General features: G+C 32.7%; 3 protein-coding genes across 3 annotated transcripts; all 3 read left to right on the top strand.

The window, feature by feature from the left end:
• Positions 6,399 to 7,405, top strand: LOC109359133 (ethylene-responsive transcription factor ERF107-like). The gene has a single exon (XM_019603679.1). The coding sequence runs from the start codon at positions 6,420 to 6,422 to the stop codon at positions 7,020 to 7,022; it is 603 nt and encodes a 200-aa protein (XP_019459224.1). The 5' UTR covers positions 6,399 to 6,419; the 3' UTR covers positions 7,023 to 7,405.
• LOC109359875 (uncharacterized mitochondrial protein AtMg00820-like) lies at positions 11,179 to 11,670 on the top strand. Its single transcript, XM_019604569.1, has one exon. The coding sequence runs from the start codon at positions 11,179 to 11,181 to the stop codon at positions 11,668 to 11,670; it is 492 nt and encodes a 163-aa protein (XP_019460114.1).
• On the top strand, positions 12,052 to 12,789 carry LOC109359876 (uncharacterized mitochondrial protein AtMg00810-like). The gene has a single exon (XM_019604570.1). It carries the CDS (start codon positions 12,052 to 12,054, stop codon positions 12,787 to 12,789), a length of 738 nt encoding a protein of 245 aa, XP_019460115.1.

Raw genomic sequence — 21,288 nt, forward strand, 5'->3', positions numbered from 1 at the left:
TAACATTATTTGACTCATGTAGCTGATCTTACCTAGTGAAATAAAGGTTTGATTGTTGTTATATAATGTAAAATTATATCACCATCCTTCTCCTTTATTCAGAGGTTTCCTAACCATTCCATGTTTGGAAAAGGTGCCGTTCTCCCTATGGTGGTACCCCTAAAAATGCAACAGTTTCTCCATATCTAGGGTTGGCTCCATGCAATGGATAGCCCTTCCCATCTCCTCAAAAATCACTGTCCAATTATTGTACTAAATAGCATAATATAAACATTAAGCTGAAGACATGATTAAGGATCATTTATTACACTAAGTTTTCATAATATATAGGATTTCACTGCTGTATTTCTTTACACTAACATGGCATTATCCAAGGATTGCATTTTCAGGTGTTACTTTTAATTTCAGTAAACTCTAGTAATTTAAAACGATGTTATGGGTGTGAAACTTCTATTATGCATTTTTTTTCTTCTAAAATATAAGATATAATACGTTCAGGGATACGTGTATAAAATAGTAAAAAATACATAAAATATGATCAAATTATAAGTGTAAATCAAAATATCCAAAGTAGAAAATATAATGGAAATTGCAAATTATTGTCCTATAAAATTCCAAATATCAAAACTAGAAAATATAGTAGAATAATTTATAAAATTGCTTATTTTCTAACCCTAAAAACAGAAATAATATCAATTTCATCTCCTCCTTGACCATCATCTATAAAGAAGACATATTCTACTTTTGGTTCATGAAAGAGACAATGTTGCCACTTAAATATGTTGAAATATATTTTGAACTATATTTTGGTATTTGGTTGATATTGTATTAGGCTAGTTATAGTTAGAGTTAGTTTTAGTGGTTTTAGTTAGTTAAGTTTTGTTTTCCATGTATAAATAGTTTATTTTCATTGTAAGCTATCATTCACTCAATTCATTCAATTTTGTAATCAGAATTCAACCATTCAATGAGAATATTATCATTCTTCTTTCTTTAACCTTTTTTTCATATACTTCTTGATTCATCAAGAAACTTTTTTTTTCATGACTCTTACTAAATTCTAACATGGTATCAGAGCATAATTATTCTTTTGTTAGCTGTTGTTATGGCTCCATCATTCCAAGATTCAACAAAGAATCATTATGATTCTCATTACAATAAAGAAGATTGTAGTTCTTCTTCCCCATCTCAATACCCAAGGCTGAGAAGAAGTCATTAGAGAAGTCATCACCAGCAGAGAAGAAATCCAAGGTTGGAAAGAAGCTCCCAAAGGAAGATGGTGCTGCCGTTGACAAGAAGAGCTTGGAAACATACAAGATCTACATCTTCAAGGCTATAACATTGGCATTTTATATTCTCCAATTAAGTTTCAACTTTGTTACATACAACAAATTTCAACAAAGGGCCATGATGGCATTTAGTTCTTCTTCTTGATTTAGTAATGTATTATCACCATCAGGTGAAATACTTTTGGTGTCCAAAGGAGGATTGAGGCATCTTTGATGAAAAGCATGATTGCATGAGGTGTACGAGTTATTATTGCCTGTGAATCTTGACAACCCTCAAACATAACCCTCTCTCCGGTCCTTCACTCACATTAGAAAAGATGGGTGTCCTACAAGTGAACAAAGTTGTTCATACACATCAGATTTGGCGGTTATTCTCTTGTATATGGCTGCATGGTGGGTTGTCTATGTGCTTGCCAACACGTTTAGCCTTGTTCTTGTTGGAGTTTGTCTTTAGCAAGAATTTAGATTTGAGTATTTGAGCAAAAACTATACGGTGAGGAGCTTGCAAACATAGAGATAGATTTGGCAAGAAATCTTCTTTATGCATTTGATATTTAGACATGAGTCATAATACTTCAGCAAAAGTGTGTGATACTTTTCAATCTGATTTTTGTATGTCCTATCTAGTTTTGGAGGAGTTTACAGTAGCCGTTATTCATACAATCAAGTATCTCAGAAGGTGCTTCTTGTGCACTATTTGGCTTACTAAGAGTCATATCTTTCAAAGCACTATCAACTTTACTTTTCAACCACAATTTACCCTTTATTTCTTTCATACTCTATTTTTTTATATCTCTCATTAAACACACAACATTATTTTTAGTGTGTATTTTTTTTCATTGAAGCATCATATTAGGATCAAGATTAAGATCCGTTTTCTCTCTTTCATCCATTATGGTTGGTTGGTTTGGTTAGTTAAGCTTCTGTTAAGATAGATGGTTAAACTTTGGATGAAGTTGCTTCTGCCTATGGTGGTTAAGCACTAATATTGCTTCACATTCTGATTTCAAGACTGAAGGATGAAGATTCGCTCACCAGCAAGAGGAGGTACTAGAGTATGTGATCGTATTCAATACAATCATTTCAAGCTTAGAATGCATGATATATTCCAGCTTGAGGTGGGCTGTTGAAATATATTTTGAACTATATTTTGGTATTTGGTCGATATTGTATTAGGTTAATTATAGTTAGAGTTAGTTTTAGTGGTTTTAGTTAGTTAAGTTTTGTTTTCCATGTATAAATAGTTTACTTTCATTGTAAGCTCTCATTCACTCAATTCATTCAATTTTGTAATGAGAATTCAATCATTCAATGAGAATATTATCATTCTTTGTTTCTCATTATTCTTTCTTTAAGCCTTCTTTCATATACTTCTTGATTCATCAAGAAGCTTTCTTTTTCATGACTCTTACCAAATTCTAACAGAATACGTATCATATCTATCCTAGTTTTTTGTTCAAAACTTTTCAGATACATATCTTAATATGTTTTACTTTTTTTGGATACTCAAGGAATATGTATTAATGACAAATCGGAGCGTATCTGTGTCGGATACGTGTCCGACACCGGTATGTGAAGGAGTTTCACGTATCCATGCGTCAGAGGTCAAACCTGTGAGCGACACTTGTTGGAAGAGATAGTCACGAACCTAAAAAAAGATTAGTTCTTTACCCAAAAAGATGAAGGGATACCCTTACAAAAAAACATGCCATATTAAAGCACAAAATTTGTTGTTCGGCTCTAGGATTTGGCTTGCAGCTCTGAGTGATTAAGAATATTGATATTATGTATTAAAGAAAAAATTATTCATAGCATTGATATCAGCCAAAAGAATTTGTAGTATAACAAATTCTTTTACACTGACTGTACTTCTAGATTCCGTTCTCATTTTATCACTATATTTTTTATTTTACAAGCAATGAATATTATTTATTATTGAGGAGTAGAAGGGTACCTCTAGATTCCTTTCTTATGCTTTTTATTATTCATCAGATTGTTATATTAATTCAATTTTCATTCTGTGTACTTAAATCACAATGAAAATTCCACCAAGTTAATAAATCTATTCACGGGTTGTTCTAATTTTAACAGAAATTTCAAGTTTGAGTTCCTATACAATATAACTACATTAAATACATAGCGAGGAAAATTGGAGAATATGCCTATGCACTCTTTATATAAGAAAAATAGTTTGTCTAATTAATTATTAAATTCTTATTTTGTTTTAAATAGATAAGAGTTAGTGGGTGTGGAACAACCATGCGTTGACACTATGTACTCTATCAATTTATACTAGTCCCACACACTTGCACAAACGGACGATATTTTCCAGCAACTTGACTAAACTACTTAGCAAATATCAATGTCTTATCATTTATTAATTATTAGTGAGAATTTCTCCCTGGTGTCTATGTTTGTCAAAGACAATACTATTGTTAAAAAATATATGCATCGATAGTCTAAGAGTTTTATATATTGTTAATCTATTATCTATTATCCATTTTTAATTATTATTATTAACTCTTCAAAAAATGTAATATAAATGAGTGTTGTTGACTCACTGACTGTGTAGAAATCAATCTTTATACTGACAATACATAGATATTATACTCTAAAAAAATAGCAATTTTGTTAAAAATAAAACAAAGGATGATTTCTTCATTTATATAAGATAACTTAAAGTGATAGTTACAAGGGATGTATTATTTATATGATATGTTTAGGTATCCAAATTCATGGCCTTAAATGTTTTGATGCAAGTTGAAGATGAAGGTCCCCATGTACCAGCTAAAAACAGTTCAAATATATACTCACCTAGTCACCTTCTAGTATGATACATAGAGAGAACACAAACATTGGCAAACAAGTTGCAAAATATTTCTTGTCCATCTTTGGTTGCATGACTATGTTCATTGCCCCCTAAGACACAAATGGTGATATCAATTATATGCCAAGGACCAAGTTGAGAGAGTATTTAAATATTGTTACTTTCATGTGGGTACACCCAAGAATGTGACATTGCAATTTGGATAAGAAGATGCACTGTTTAGATACAACTCATAGTGAAAACCGTGTGAAGGGTCATTGTTATTTGGTGGAGGAGTAACTATCCCTTCAATTCTGATGTATCTCACAACAGAATGTGGAGCCCTTTTCTTTGTTTATTTTCTATCTTTTTAAGAAGAAAAAGAATGATACACTTGCAAAAAATATATATTAGCTGGAACTTGAACTGAAACTTTGAAATAATAGAATTATGAAAGATAAGTATGTCATGATGTCAACTCATTTGGTAATCTTTAAGTCATCCTGTCATTCGTACAATAAAATTGTCTATCAAGCTCTTGGACTTATCTTCTGAATTAGAAAAAGAAAGTAGAGTTTGATGTACAATCTTATTATTATTATTATTATTATTATTATTATTATTATTATTATTATTATTATTATTATTATTATTATTATTATTTATTATTATTATTATTATATATTTTGCCATGAAGAATATATTGGCTTTATTTGATTGCACAAAAAAAATAAGAAGGAAAGAGGTGAGAAAAGGAAAGAGAGGAAATAAAATATATTTTAATGATGTTTGAAATAAGAGAAGAAAGAGAAAATGAAAACAAAAAAAATATTTTTTTCTCTTTCTCTTTTGATTAGTTGGATAGAAAATGAGAAGAAAAAAATATTATTTTATTATTAATTAGAAATAAATGTTATAATTTTAAATTATAGATTTTATAATATATATTTTATTATAATTTTAATCAATTTTAATAGAAAAATTATATCCAAAATAGATTTATTTATATTAGTAGTATTTAAAACCAAAATATATATAAAATAAAAAAATTAAAGCACATTTTTGACATTTTATACAAACTTTTCAGGTCTCTTCAGTTTCTCACCAAAGTATCACTTTATGAAATATATCATACTTTCCTTTGGGTATGAGTATTAGTATGAGAATTTAGTAAGAAAATATACCATTTTTTTTAAATGTAAAAAATGTCATTAAAATGACTATATGATAAAAATCTTGATTTTTATTAGTTAGTAAATTTTTTTTATAAATATTATGATATATATTATTCTAATTATTAGTTTTTAATTATTAATCAATAATTAAAACAATAATTATTATTAATTAAATAGAAAATAAGATTAAAATTAGGAAATCAATTATTTGAGGTTAATATTGGTATTTTGCATAAATTTATTCATTCTTCTTTCATTTTCTTCTCATAAGTAGGAAAAAGAAATTTTGGGGTCCCCTCCTTTTTTTACTATATCCCTTCTCTTTCTCCTCTCAACCAAATGTGAAAACTCCCAACTTCTCTTTAATTTCACTCTCTCTTTTCTCTCTTCTTTAACTCTACTCTATCAAATAAGGACTAATGGTTGTATAGACAAATACTTATGCTCATATTGTTCTAAAATTGGGTCTATGACTACTGCAAATGTCAATTGTTAAGATTTTGGGAATTGCCAAAATGATATCCCTGTATTTAGAATTTTGTTATTGTTATTATAATTATTATTATTGCGACGTAAATAGTGACATTTGTGATGTGAATTATTTTGTAATATATTAGAATATATTTTAAATATTTATTAATAGAATATCTAATAAATATTGATAGAAATATTAATAGATTAATATATAATAAATATATATATATATAATATTAATTCTTTATATTTCAACTTATCCTTAAGGGAGTATTAGATTTAGGGGCAGATCATTGTAACTCAGTTGTGGTATAATGTGATTATGCTGGTTATTACAACTATAATATTACGTAATTTGATTTGTAATTTAAATTAATGGGATATCCTAACCACAAATATTCACACTTATCTAAAATATCAAGGATTTTGTATGTTTAAGAAATCATGACTACTATTTAAAACCCCGTATAACGGTAGATGTTTCCCATCCAGATTATGGATAAAGCATCACCCGCAAGGAATCAAATCCAAGATTCTTGTGTCTAATTCATTTTGAGCCAAAACACAGTAATAATGGGGACCCTCTCACAGTGAAGGCATTTAAATATATACCTTGGCTTCTAACTATCAATCATCTCAAATTCTACCCCTTAGAGTTTCATCACCTCTTAAAAGATGACAACACAAGAAACTTGTTCAAACTTGGATCTAATACGCCAACATCTCTTAGGAGATATCTCAGATCTCCATCCTGTGAAACTTGAAGACCCTTTACAAGACTTCAATTTCAGTTCATATATTTCAGACCATAATAGCTTCTACAGTTTCATTGAAGAGTATGATTTGGTTGCTGATATGGAGTTTATTGATCAAAGTTCTTCTTCAAAAAATGTTCTTAAGTCCATAGGAACAAACCCCAGAAAGGATACCGAAAAATGCGGTTCCCATGAACCAGTGGTATTATCAGGGAAAAAAGATGAAAAACAAGAACGCGGTGATGAAGGGAAGCGTTATAGAGGAGTGAGGAGAAGGCCATGGGGTAAGTATGCTGCAGAGATTCGTGACCCGTCAAGGAAAGGGTGTAGGGTGTGGTTAGGTACATTTGATAGAGAAATTGATGCTGCTAAGGCTTATGATTGTGCTGCTTTCAAGATGAGGGGTCAGAAAGCTATATTGAACTTTCCTCTAGAGGCTGGAGAGTCTGATCCAAAGCCAAACAATTGTGGAAGAAAAAGAAGAAGAATGGGTGGACTTGAGATGCCTCGGTATACCGACTAAATCACGTACCACTTATCAGGTTCGTCATAAAGAAAATATTGTAAAATTATTGTAAAAATTGACGAACCATGCACTCAATCCATATCGCGTATGGGTAACTATGATCCTGAGATTTGTATCCCTCCTTGGTGAAGCAGCACAAGTGTGTTGTTACCAAAGATAATATGACCTATTCTTTCTGTGAAAGAGTGTATACTAGAATTAATGAAATTGTCTATATACTAGTATAGAACAGGTGCATGTGAATATATTTGTCTAATCTTTGTGTTAAATAATAACAGTAGGTAATATTATTGTGAGTTAAACTACAACAGCTTTGATCGAGGAGCCAATCATACTCAGATCTGCATAATGAAACTTATTGTTAAAACTTTACTAACAAATGGGTTATGGGGCCTATTCACAAGAGCAATTTTTTATAGCATGCAAATTAAAAAAGGAAAAGGTTGCATTTTTTCTTCAAATGATGTTTTAAAGCTTCCGGATTGTTTGATATATGTGATGCAATGGCTATTCAAATACTGATACACAATAGTATACCACAATATTTTAAATTCGGGTTGTAGTACATTATGTTTATCATAATTGCGGAAAATTATTAGTAAATATGACTAATGTGACCACAATAATAATTGTAGTATTATTGTGAAGACTCCCAAAATTGCAATATTATGACTATAACTGCAATTAGGAAGTGTAATTTAAAACAACCAGTTCAAAAAATAAAATACATTTAAGTTGCATATATAGTTTGCCATAGCATAATAAAATCGCCGACAAGTGTGATGATAATATTGTGGTTGTGGTTAGTGCAGCAACCGCATCACTTCACAATTGCGACATATATATTAGAAGTGTGCATTACTTTATAATACATGTGTATTGAGAGTGTGCATTAGTTATTAGTGCACGTGCTTCTCTCCCTATGTAGTTCATTATGTTGGGCTTTTAGTTGAGTTTATTAGTAAGTTTGTTAAGGCCCACATGCATTGTATTTTCTCTTTATTAAGGATCCAGATCCTTCTTATAAATCATCAATTGAGAAATATTAAGAGTTACGTTTTCTCTCTTTATCTCTAATACTTCCAGATTCTTATTTCCCTCTTTCTCTCTTATATGGTATCATCTTGCCATGGCTGCCACACAACCAAACACTGGAACCTTGCACTCTTCACCACCACTCTCTCCCTCCGCTGCTTCGCCATTACAAGTTGTTTCATCTCCCCTTGTTCTTCCTCTTCCCTCTGTTAAACTGACAGAGAAGAACTACCTAGTGTGGCGCCATTTCATGCTTGCAACCCTAACTTCTAACAGAGCAAATAGATTTGTCTTAGGCATAGAGATTCCTCATCGCTTTCTCACGGAGGATGATCGATTGATTAATCGTATCAATCCTACGTACCTTCGATGGGAAGAACTGTATCAAACGATGTTCTCATGGATCCTAAATTCTCTCTCCGAAGCCCTTCAGCCACGTGTTGTTGGGTGTAGGCACTCGTGGCAACTCTGGGAGGAACTCGATTCCTACTGCAACTCTTAGACAAAAGCCCGAAGTCGTCAGTTATGCTCTCAACTTCGTTTAATTTCGCAGGGTTCAAGTTCAATCTCTAAGTATTTTACAATAATCAAGGGACTTGTGGATTCTCTAATATACATCGGCACTCCGATTTCAACTGCGGAACATATTGATTACATTCTTGATGGTCTCATGAGGAGTACCAACCAGTCATCACTTCGGTAGAAAGTCAATTGGACCTTCCTTCTGTTCACAACCTTGAATCATTTTTACTTACCTTTGAGTCTCGTCTTGAGAAGAACAAAGGTAAAACTCTATCTGATGCTCTCTACTAATGTTGATGTACACTTCGCTTCACCTCCTTCTTCCAAACCAATTAATTCCTTCACTCGCCAGAATATGCCTCTGTCACAATATCCTTCAAATTACTTTGCTCCGAGATCTGAATCGCCAAACCTAGGGCTTACTGGTGGCTATGGAGGTTTTAATAGCTATAGAGGAAGAAGTGGGAATCGTCGTGGGGGTCGAAATAGAGGAGGAAAAAGTTCTGGACGATTCTCCTCACTGTTTTGTGTGTATTGCAATCGATCAGGTCATGAAGTCAATACCTGCTACTATGCCCCTCTGAATTTTGGTGCTACATACTCACCTCCTCCCTATCTTGCACCATAACAACCATCTCCTCCTTTTCTCAACCTCAATGGGCCTCATTCTCATTATCCGGCCCATTTCCTTCCTGAATTTAACAAAGATTTTTATTCAGGACCTTCTCACTACTATAATCATGGGCCTTCATTTTATCCAATACATGACAACTCTTTACTTGGACCTGGCCCAAATCATTCCACTAAACACACATTTCCTCATTATGCTATGACGACGTCAACTCCTCACAATCCCAAGTCTTCTGCACTGGACACCAAGAAAGTCACATGGTATCCTGACTCTGGGGCCACCAACCACTTGACAACTGATCCAGATTTGGTACATGAGCCAACTGAGATGTTCTCTCATGATCAAATCTACATGGGTAATGGAAAGGGTATCCCTATACAATCTGCTGGCAACTCTTATTTCTCTTATACTTCTAATCCTTCGTATGTTTTTAAATTGAAAAATACTCTTCTTGTTCCTTCCATCACCAAAAACGTCTTAAGTGTCTCACAATTTGCGATTGATAATTGTTGTTACTTCGAATTTCATCCTAATGTTTGCTATGTGAAATCACAGGGTTCTAATGAAATTTTACTCAAAGGTTTTCTCACCAAGGAAGGACTCTATGCTTTCCAAGGTGTTCTTCCCACTTCTGTGTCATCTTGTGCAGTTACTTGTACAGATTGGAATTCTACTAATCTTCATAAGTCTAGTTCTGGTGATTGTAATAAGTTTAATTCATCACCATGTAATAAATCTAGTTCTACTATGTGTAATCATCTTAGTTCTCATACTTCAGCATTTTCGCTTTGGCATCTTAGGTTGGGTCATCCCCATGAGTCTGTTGTTAAAAGTGTCCTAGCAAACTGTAAAATCACACACATTAATAAAACCGTGTCTGATTTTTGTTCTTCATTCTGTGTTGGGAAATCCCATAGACTTCATTCTCTAAGTTCTTCTAATGTTTATAAAACTCCATTTGATTTGGTCTATGTTGACCTATGGGGTCCTTCACCTGTTCATTCTGAAACAGGATTCAGATACTATCTTTCCATTGTGGATGCAAATACAAGACACATATGGATTTTTCTTCTTAAACAAAAATCTGAAACTCTCTCACTATTTCAGTATTTTTTGACCTATGTTCACACTCAGTTTCAACTCACTGTTAAGGCTGTACAAAGTGACTATGGATGGGAGTTTAGACCATTTACCAAATTTCTCAAAAGTCAAGGTATTGTGCATAGGATATCATGTCCTCATACTCATCACCAACAAGGAACCGTAGAGAGGAAGTACATGCACATTGTTGACACAAGCCTCACTTTGTTAGCTCACTCACATCTTCCATTGACTTTTTGGGACCGTGCCTTTACAACAACAGTGTTTCTGATTAATAGACTTCCTTCAACAACTCTTAAAAATAAAACTCCTCATGAGGTTCTCTTTGGGAAGCCTCCAGACTATAACTCATTCAAAGTGTTTGGATGTTCCTGCTTCCCTCTCCTCCGACCATATAACAAACATAAGCTCTCTCCTAGAAGCATAGAATGTATATTTTTGGGTTACTCTTCACATCACAAAGGATACAAGTGTATGTCACTTGATGGAAAGATTTACATTTCAAAGGATGTGATCTTTAATGAATATGCTTTTCCGTTTGCTTCTAAAAGATCAACCACATCCAAAATAGATCCAAATACTTGCATTTCAGCCTCTACTTGCATTTCAGCCTCTACAAATACACATAAATCTCCTATATTCACTACTTCTTATTCCCTTCCTACTGAATTTTCTTCACCACCTGCAGAGAACTCACATTATGTTCCTGCTCACAATGCTTCTGCCCATATTTCAGATTCATACTAAAGTTATCACCCCTCATCTTTCTCCTCTAGTCCTATTCTTCCATCCCTTAATTCTGATTCTGTTTCTACCAATGCATTACCCTTGCCTACGGGTTCTGCTCCTGTTGCATCTCATCCTATGCAAACAAGATCAAAATCTGGAATATTCAAGACTATATATCCTAGAGTTAATCTTGTGCAAAATGAACCTGTTAGTGTTAAGGATGCCTTATCCAATCCAGTTTGGCAACTGGCTATGCAAATGGAATATGATGCTCACATAAAATTGGGAACTTGGTTTCTCATGCCCTTACCACCTAATAAAAAGGCTATTGGGTGCAAATGGGTTTTTAGAATCAAAGAAAACCCAGATGGAACAATCAACAAGTACAAAGCTCGGTTGGTTGCAAAAGGATTTCATCAGAAGCATGGAGTGGATTACAATGAAAATTTTTCTCTAGTGGTTAAGCTAGTTACAATTCGGGTTCTTTTGACTCTTGTTGTTTCTAATCAATGGATGCTTGAACAACTTGACATTAATAATGCCTTTTTAAATGGCATTCTTGATGAAGAAGTTTACATAACTCAACCTTTGGGATTCCGAAACAAGGATAAGTCTATAGTCTACTAGCTTCACAAGGCAATTTATGGTCTCAAGCAAGCACCAAGGCAATGGTTTGAGAGGCTAAAAGGATCCTTACTCAAATTTGGATTTAAAATCAGCAAGTGTGAGAACTCTCTCTTCATTCACACTTCCAAGATCTATAAACTATATGTTTTAGTTTATGTTGATGACATAATAGTTACCGGGTCATCTTCCTCTCATGTTTAACAACTTATCAAGGACCTAAGCTCCACCTTTGCTCTCAAGCAATTAGGCCCCCTTGATTATTTTCTTGGCATTAAAGTCAAACACAAGAAGAATGGCTCTCTTTTTCTCTCTCAAACCAAATAGATCAAAGATCTACTTGAAAGAGCCAATCTCACTTCATCCAAGGCTCTTCATACACCAATGGCTAGCAATTGCAAACTTACTAAGCATGGCTCAGATGTTTTCGAAGATCCCACTTTCTATAGGTCCATTGTGGGTGCACTTCAATATGCAACTGTTACTAGACCAGATATCACCTACTGTGTAAACAAGGTATGTCAATTTCTTGAAAAACCATTAAATTCTCATTGGAAAGCAGTAAAAAGAATCATTAGGTATCTTCAAGGAACTCAGGACATGGGGTTGACTGTTAAACCTGCTGAAAATCTCTCTAACCTACCAATTGTAGCCTTCTGTGATGCTGATTGGGCATCAAATATTGATGATAGAAAATCAACTTCCGGTGCTTGCCTCTACTTAGGTCCTAATGTCATTACTTGGTGGTCTAAGAAGCAACAAACTATTTCAAGGTCAAGCACTAAAGCTGAATATAGAAGCTTAGCCTTGGCATCTCAAGAAATCATGTGGGTTGAGTCTCTACTCAAAGAACTACAAGTCACTCATCAAACCCCCATCATCTTCCGTGACAACTTGAGCACAGTAGCAATGTCTCACAATCCAGTTCTGCATAATCGCACCAAGCACATTGAATTGGATTTGCATTTTGTCAGGGACAAAATACAAGACAAAACTCTTACTATCAAACATATACTGTCAGAATTTCAGACTGCAGATATTTTCATAAAGCCTCTACCTAACACTCAGTTTATCACTCTTAGAAATCAACTTCGTATTCAAGACTGCAACTCAATAGATTAATCAAAGCAATGTTGTGTAAGGAGTCTTGGATTCAGGGGGATATATTAGAAGTGTGCATTAGTTTATAATGCATGTGTATTGAGAGTGTGCATTAGTTATTAGTGCACGTGCTTCTCTCCCTATGTAGTTCATTCTGTTGGGCTTTTAGTTGAGTTTGTTAGTAAGTTTGACACCCGGTCTACGAATCTATTCTAATTATCAACGAATTCCTAGAATTTTAGGAGGAATGGGAATTGTAATTCTTTCTACTTCTAGAGGTATAATAACAGATCGAGAGCCTACGCTTATAAGTTAAAAATTAAAAAAAAAAACTTATTTTCTTCCAATAAAGAGATTAGGGATTCATTTAAGGAATGACAAATATGAAAATAAGGGCCTTTGCTCATAAAATTTGTGAAAAATGTAGATTGATCCGTAGGCGGGGTCGAATTATAGTAATTTGTTCCAATCCAAGACATAAACAAAGACAAGGATAAAATTTCCACAAAGGAGGGCTTTCAATTCTAAAGTAAAGGACTGAGACTGAATGCACAAATAAAATCAATTTTTATTAAATAATATAGATAATATATATAAGTTTTATAAATATATATATTAAATTATTATATATATTCTAACTATTAAAAAGAAATAAAAAAAATAATTGATATTTAAAATTCTATTAATATAGAATTAATAAAAAGAGTACAATTAATATAGAAAAGTTATAAAATAGTAACGAATCTTGTTTTGATATAAAATGGATATATCCATAGATCTTGGACTTCAATTGCTAAATAAAAAATTTAATAAAGTATGGCAAAACCTACACCCAAAATGGGTTCGCGTAAAAATGGACGTATTGGTTCGCGTAAGCATGCTCGTAAAATACCAAAGGGAGTTATTCATGTTCAAGCTAGTTTCAACAATACCATTGTGACTGTTACTGATGTACGGGGGCGGGTAATTTCTTGGTCCTCCGCCGGTACTTGTGGATTCAAGGGTACACGAAGAGGCACACCATTTGCCGCTCAAACCGCAGCAGCAAATGCTATTCTAACAGTAGCGGATCAAGGCATGCAACGGGCGGAAGTCATGATAAAAGGTCCGGGTCTCGGAAGAGATGCGGCATTAAGAGGATAATATTATATATATTCTAACTATTAAAAAGAAATAAAAATAATAATTGATATTTAAAATTCTATTAATGTAGAATTAAGAAAAAGAGTACAATTAATATAGAAAAGTTATAAAATAGTAACGAATCTTGTTTTGATATAAAATGGATATATCCATAGATCTTGGACTTCAATTGCTAAATAAAAAATTTAATAAAGTATGGCAAAACCTACACCCAAAATGGGTTCGCGTAAAAATGGACGTATTGGTTCGCGTAAGCATGCTCGTAAAATACCAAAGGGAGTTATTCATGTTCGTGCTCGTAAAATACCAAAGGTAGTTATTCATGTTCAAGTTAGTTTCAACAATACCATTGTGATTGTTACTGATGTACGGGGGCGGGTAATTTCTTGGTCCTCCGCCGGTACTTGTGGATTCAAGGGTACACGAAGAGGCACACCATTTGCCGCTCAAACCGCAGCAGCAAATGCTATTCTAACAGTAGCGGATCAAGACATGCAACGGGCGGAAGTCATGATAAAAGGCCCGGGTCTCGGAAGAGATGCTGCATTAAGAGCTATTCGTAGAAGTGGTATACTATTAAAATTTATACGGGATGTAACCCCTATGCCACATAATGGATGTAGGTCTCCGAAAAAACGACGTGTGTAAAACGAAAAATAAACATGGAAGCGATTTCAAGAGAAATAAACCATTAAAGGATTTAATAATATATATAATATATTACTATGGTTCGAGAGAAAGTAAGAGTATCTACTCGAACACTCCGTTGGAAGTGTGTTGAATCAAGAGTAGACAGTAAGCTTCTTTATTATGGGCACTTTATTCTATCTCCACTTATGAAAGGTCAAGCCGATACAATAGGCATTACAATGCGAAGAGTTGTACTCGGAGAAATCGAGGGAACATGTATCATACGTGCAAAATCTGAGAAGTTGTTAAGGCCCACATGCATTGTATTTTCTCTTTATTAAGGATCAAATCGTTCTTGTAAATCATCAATTGAGAAATATTAAGAGTTACGTTTTCTCTCTTTATCTCTAATACTTCCAGATTCTTCTTTCCCTATTTCTCTCTTATAATATATAATACTGAATCAGAATGACACAACCACATTGGTTCATACTAAGCTGCATCGTGTCATATTAAATTCCAAGACAAATTTTTAATACCAAAAGCACATCACAATCTACACTCCAATGATCCCAATCCCATTAACCTCAATCACAATTGCAAAACATTTTATACTCATGAAAGGAAAAAGATATTCCAAACCATCAACCTGTATAAAAACTTTCAGTAAAAACGAGAGTTAATTTATAAGATACATTATGTCAAAATTAACATTGGAGTATATAAAAAATGTGATCGAAGTATACTAGAATGTTAAAATTAACATTATAGTAATTAGTCCTTGAAAACGAGCTTGAAAAATCTAATACCCTCATATTTGTTTGTTGTATTTGTTTACTTCAATGTTTCCAATTTAATTTTGTTTCTATTTATATCCTGCTTCAAATTGCAATATTTTCTTGTCATACTATTGGGAAAATGCAGTAGAGTGAGTTACTATCAACATAAATGAAGGAAACTCGACCTAAACATGCGAAAATGAAAGGTAATTTTTTTTGGTACCCTTACTATTTTTAGTTAAGGAATTATTCTCTTTCGAAATCTTTGACATCCTCTCCCTATAGAAAAAAATTATTATAATGAAAGAAAAATTGACTTCCACTTCAAATATGTGAAGCATGAGGAACTTCTATCCAATATGAGTAGTATAAGAAGACTATCTCTATCCTTTATCTCCGTTCTACGGTGTTACATAAATAATGCATTCTCTGTTGAGAGCAAAATTAAATTTACTTCAATCAAATTAATGAACTTATAATTCTTAATTAATATTTTGACATCATATATTTTAATAATATTAATAATTTATTTAAGGGCTTAAGAATAATTAATATAATTTTAATAATCTTATGACGTGAAACTCATACTGCTTTGTTTGGTTGAAGAGCGAAAAATAAGAGAAGAGAGAAATGTGAGAAAGAGAGAGAAGAAAGAAAGATATAACAAATATAATAGATTTGTGTATTGTTTGGTTTGATAGAAAGAGAAAAGAAAGAGAAGAGAAAGATATATATGAATTTTTGAATGAGAAAAAATATTCATATAATAAAAAAGAAATGTAGCTTAAAACATAAAAATAATGGATAGTTTTATCATTTCGAACTATTAATCTTTCTCTCAAACTGTTTCTCCATTTGTGTTGAGAAAAACTTTTATTGGATCCCATGTCATTTTTATTCTCTTCTCTCACTTTCTCACTTAAACTAAGAAAGAGAAAGTATGTGTTTATCTCCAATCTCTCTCCTCCCTTACTCTTTCTCTTCAATTTCCATTCAACGAAAGATAGGCTACATGTTAATACATGAATAATGACTATGGTCCCCAATACATCAAATTAATAAGTACTTTTCCTTTCTCCAATACTAAAGAAAATGAAAAATCGTTGAAGAACTCTGAATCGTGTAAGAGTTAAATCTTGAATCAGCATAAGATCTAGACTTAGTTCTCCTCTTTGAATAGAGGCTATAACAATTTCTTTTAGATTTATCAATCTAATTAGGAGACAATATACTTTGACATTATTTATTATTCTTTGATAGAGGAAGATCTTTATACTAAATCCCAAAGACATCCTAAACAAAGATAATCAACATAGATCTACATATGTAATTGTATTTTTATTTGATCATGTGAGAATCATGCAATCTAAAATCTTTAAAAAAAAATAGTAGTTCCATAATTAAAAGAATCTAATAAATGACATCATAGCCATAACTCATGATTTTTCAATTAAGTTTATGTTTTGGTATAAACCCTAATTATGAAATTTGGACTTTTAATATTTTGTGAATCCTAATTAATAATTATGGTTTTTTTATGCTTTCACTAATATAATTCATGAGGAATATTCATGTTTGGTGATATATCATTATGGCTCGGTTCGAAAAAACTAGGTTGTAGTTGTGAGCATGCAGCTTGTAGTTGTGAAGGTAGCTAGAAGGTTGTAACCATGAATGCAGCTTATTAAACTAGAGTTGTTCAGTAAAACGAGCTTTGTAACTAATTGAAATTAAAAAATAACTAAAAAGGACATACATTATTTATTCACTTATTTATTATTTTTTGTTATTTATTAATTGAAGTAATTATATATATAGATAATTTGAAATAATCATTTATTTTTTATATTTTAGTTATAATGGATATGTAATATTTTATTTATTTGTTTGCTTTATTTTAATTTTTTTTTCAAAAGTTCAATGAAGCCGCATAAATTTATAATATTTTTCCACCATTGAAACTATATATTGTTAAAAGATATAATACAAAAATATTTCATACATTCATCTAACAATCAACTGCAAGAATAATATATGCATCACAAAAATATAGTGAAAAATAATTTCTCCATCACAAAAGATTCTGAAAAGAAAATAATTAATCTCATTGACTCCCATAATAAGCGAGAAATCTTGTCACATTCTTCTTTCATTTCAGAATTTATCTTGTGGTATATAATCTTGATGCTGCTCTAACTTATTAAAGATCAGATCAATAGTTGAGTTCATGCGAATATAGTTATGCAATGTAAATGCAACCATAATAACATCGATTTGGGTCTTCACACTATATTGTGGCATTTGGCTAAGAATTTTCCATGTTTTTTTATAGGACTCCAAATGATTTCTTAATACAGTTACGAAGTGATGAATGTGTACAATTAAAAGCTTTTTCAACATTTAAAGGTTATGGTACCTTATTTTTGGATATGTTACCATATATTCTTCTCTATCTGCATATCTCTTATCCACCAAATAATACCTACCTAAATAAATTTGAAAAAAAAATGAAATCAATAAATATGATCATCATACTTTAAGCAATAAAAATAATTTCAACAATAAATTGTAGAGAGAGCAACCTTTTGGAGGAGGAGGAAAGTTCATTGTGGGCATGTTTATCGCATGAAAAAAAATATGTGTATCATGTGTCGATCCTTTCCACCTAACAGATAAAAAGTGAAACACATCAAAGTCACACAACCATGACGTTAAAAGTGATAATGTCTTTTGAGTGTTTAGAATCAGACAATAGAAGGAGCTCTAACTTTGTCACATGTAACCATGTCAGAAAAATAAAATAAAATAAAATATTTAATCAATTGGGTCCTTTGTTCCTTATACAATCCTATAAATTATGTAACATAATGGAAATGATAATCATTAGGAAACCACACGAATGGAGGGGCTTGTCGCTTTTTTTTTGTGTGAAGAAAACTAGAGGAAAGGTAGGAGTGACATATAAGAGTAATATTTTTTTTTAATTGATGACATGTATTATGATTTGTAAAAATATTTAAGGGCAAAATTGGAAAGTGGATTATTGAAAGTTGTTTTTACTTTCTAAACATTACTTGAAGTAACTTTCTGAAAAGTAGTTTTCAAATGCTAGAAGCTTTGTTTTTTTTAAAAAAAGCTACGGTCTAATAGCATTTTGAGTGAGCTACCTAAAAATTACATTAAGAGTTTGCCAATCAGTGCCTATATCCAGTATTGTCAAAACCGTTTCATCGGCCGGTTGAACCGGTAAACTAGTTTCAATATTATTGTACAATAATTATACTGGTCATGCAATCATATCAGTCAAAACCGGTCATACTGGCTGGTTTTTAATTGAACCGTATTAGTTATACCAACCATTTTTTATTTAAAATTAATTTTTTAATGAAAATAAAGAAAATATTGGTTTTTTATTGATTTTTCAACATTAATGTTAATATATTATATATGTATATCCAATTTCGCTGTATGAAGTTTAATTAGTGAACCACTGATTAAACTACTATACCAATACTTTAATCGATTTGATGACCCATACAATATTAATAATATTGCCTATATCTTATACGGATCTAGTTATGTAAAAATAACAATGGACCATTGCTTCCTGTTGTCTGGTAGTTTTTAAATTAAAGTTACATGAATTTTAGAATCAGATTATATATTTGAATTTATTCAACCAAAGAAAGACACAATTTAATCAAATAAGAACTATTATGATAAAAAATATTTAACAATAGTAAAGTGTTTTTCATGTTAATAATAGTAATTCCAAATAAAGAATATTGCATGTTCGAACTAATTATTAATATTTGATCATTATGTGGAGTACTACTTACAAATTAATTTGTTTTTCCAAATACTTTAAACTTATATTAGGTTGGGTATATGTGTTGGGTCTGTTGTGAATTACTTGAACGTATCTAGGTATTTGTAATTAAACATTTAAAAGATAAAACAAAATTTTGCAATTAATCATGTGGTAAAAATGTTTCAATTTTTTGAAATATTACCATTAGAGGCATGTTATTGTTCTTTTACCCAAGAAAGCAACATTTTGAGAGGACAATATTGTCCCTTAGTAGGACATAAAGATCAATTATATGATTACTGTTTATTTCGGAACTTCTAAGGTGACTTGGACCAGCATTGGTAGAAACACTTTTGGACACACACCGATTTTGTTAAAATTGAATGGTTAAAGGTTTTAATTAAAGAAATGTTTATCTGCCTTGAAGATGTACATACCATATTACTTTAGCTTGATTGTGTGAGGTGCGCGTTTCTTGTGATGATTCTATTTCTGTATTTATTCTCCTTACATGAAGAGAAGAGAAACAGAGACGTAGAAGGAATACAAGTTTGTTTTGTACAGTGAAAGAAGAAGAAAAATAATAATAACGAATTGCGTATAGTATGTGTTAGAATAACTAAATGTAACATGAGTAATTTGTGTAATGACGCACATTCAATTATTACAAAATTATGGATATAAATTAATAACCATAAATTATTAAAAATATATATAAAAAATAGAGTTATTTTCACATTGATGGGCATTCAAATTATAGGATGTGTTCTTTTGTATTAAGAGGGATGATCGGTATCGAATGTCCGTTAGAACGGAGGAGATAGAAAGTCTTGTTCAGAATATCGTCTAGACCCGCCGGGGGAGGTACCTGAAAAGGTTCTCCGATGATCAAGTTAGTAAAGTGTTTTAGAGAGAGAAAGAGTAAATAAGAGAGAAGTTAGAACAATAGCAATAAGTGTAGCCATAAATGAGGGAATGAGAATTAATTATACTCCATATGTGGGGCTCTCTATTTATAGAGTCTGGAGATCGTCGACATGACACCCGACTATTGATCAGAGCCTAACGGGTACAATAGGGACATGTTGGGTTGTCCTTGCTCCGTTTGCACGTCTTTATTTGTCAAATTGTCAGGGGCATGTAGAAGGTGCAGGCGACGTGACATGTGGAATGTTAATCAACATTAAAGACGTTTGTGGTGCATTAATGACGGAGTTAGATGTATTAATGATGTGTCAGAGGCATTAAAGACGCGTCAGGAGCATTTATGGTGCTTATAGCGGGGGTGATCCACCATAGGCGGGTAAACAATGGTAGGCTTAGACACATGCACACACCCCTGGGCGGGCTAGGAAACACAGATTTATCCAGGGTGGAACAGTTTCCCCTAGTCTATTAGGTTGGTCAAAAGCAGACTGAGCTGGTAGACTCAGGATCTTCTAACCGTTGGATCGCTCTTGAGTGATTTTGGACGGTTAGATGTGTTTTTGGGTTGGGCCTCTGGGGAGATCTGGGCTTGGGTCCTTCTTATAAATAGGGGTTCTCCTCTTCTATGTTCTCCATTATGTTTACTTGCGATTTCTCTTGCTGAATCTCTGATCATTTCTGAATCCAGGCGAATTTTTCTTCCTTCCAGAGGCTTCCTTCCTTTCAACTAGTAATTCCTATTTCCTCTTTTTACTTCTTTAATTATGTCTGGCGGAGACTCTAGTTCTGACGAGCTAGAGATCTTGTCTGAACCTCCGCCAATCTTTGCTACCCCCGTTTCCTGTCCCTGAAGGCGTCGGTCTATACCACGGCGGCCTCGACAGCTGTCTCTTCCTGCCCTTTTGCACGACCTCAGGGAGAAAGAGGGAAGGGATGAGGTTGGTGTCCTGGACTGGGCATCCTAAACCCTAAACCCTACACCATAGGCCGACCAAATCTTTTAACTTTTCATATGACCAGCTGAATCCTCGGGAAAGGTAGGTGGCAAATGAGATGCTATCTTGAATAGAGGATGATCAGGTCATAGTATGCTATAAGTTGGTCCAAGGGGATCACCTTTTTGAAGCGGAAGTCGGTGAGCATCTGGATTTATGTGCTCTATTTTTGTAGGGTTTCTACATAATCTGACTTGTTTTTTCTTCTTTTTTAGCAGCTGCTATGGGCGACCAA

This window comes from Lupinus angustifolius, chromosome LG11 (genome assembly GCF_001865875.1).
Source record: "Lupinus angustifolius cultivar Tanjil chromosome LG11, LupAngTanjil_v1.0, whole genome shotgun sequence".
Taxonomy (NCBI): domain Eukaryota; kingdom Viridiplantae; phylum Streptophyta; class Magnoliopsida; order Fabales; family Fabaceae; genus Lupinus; species Lupinus angustifolius.

Coding starts and splice junctions, on each gene's coding strand:
- LOC109359133 (XM_019603679.1), top strand. CDS start 6,420: ATGACAACACAAGAAACTTGTTCAAACTTGGATCTAATACGCCAACAT.
- LOC109359875 (XM_019604569.1), top strand. CDS start 11,179: ATGCAAACAAGATCAAAATCTGGAATATTCAAGACTATATATCCTAGA.
- LOC109359876 (XM_019604570.1), top strand. CDS start 12,052: ATGGCTAGCAATTGCAAACTTACTAAGCATGGCTCAGATGTTTTCGAA.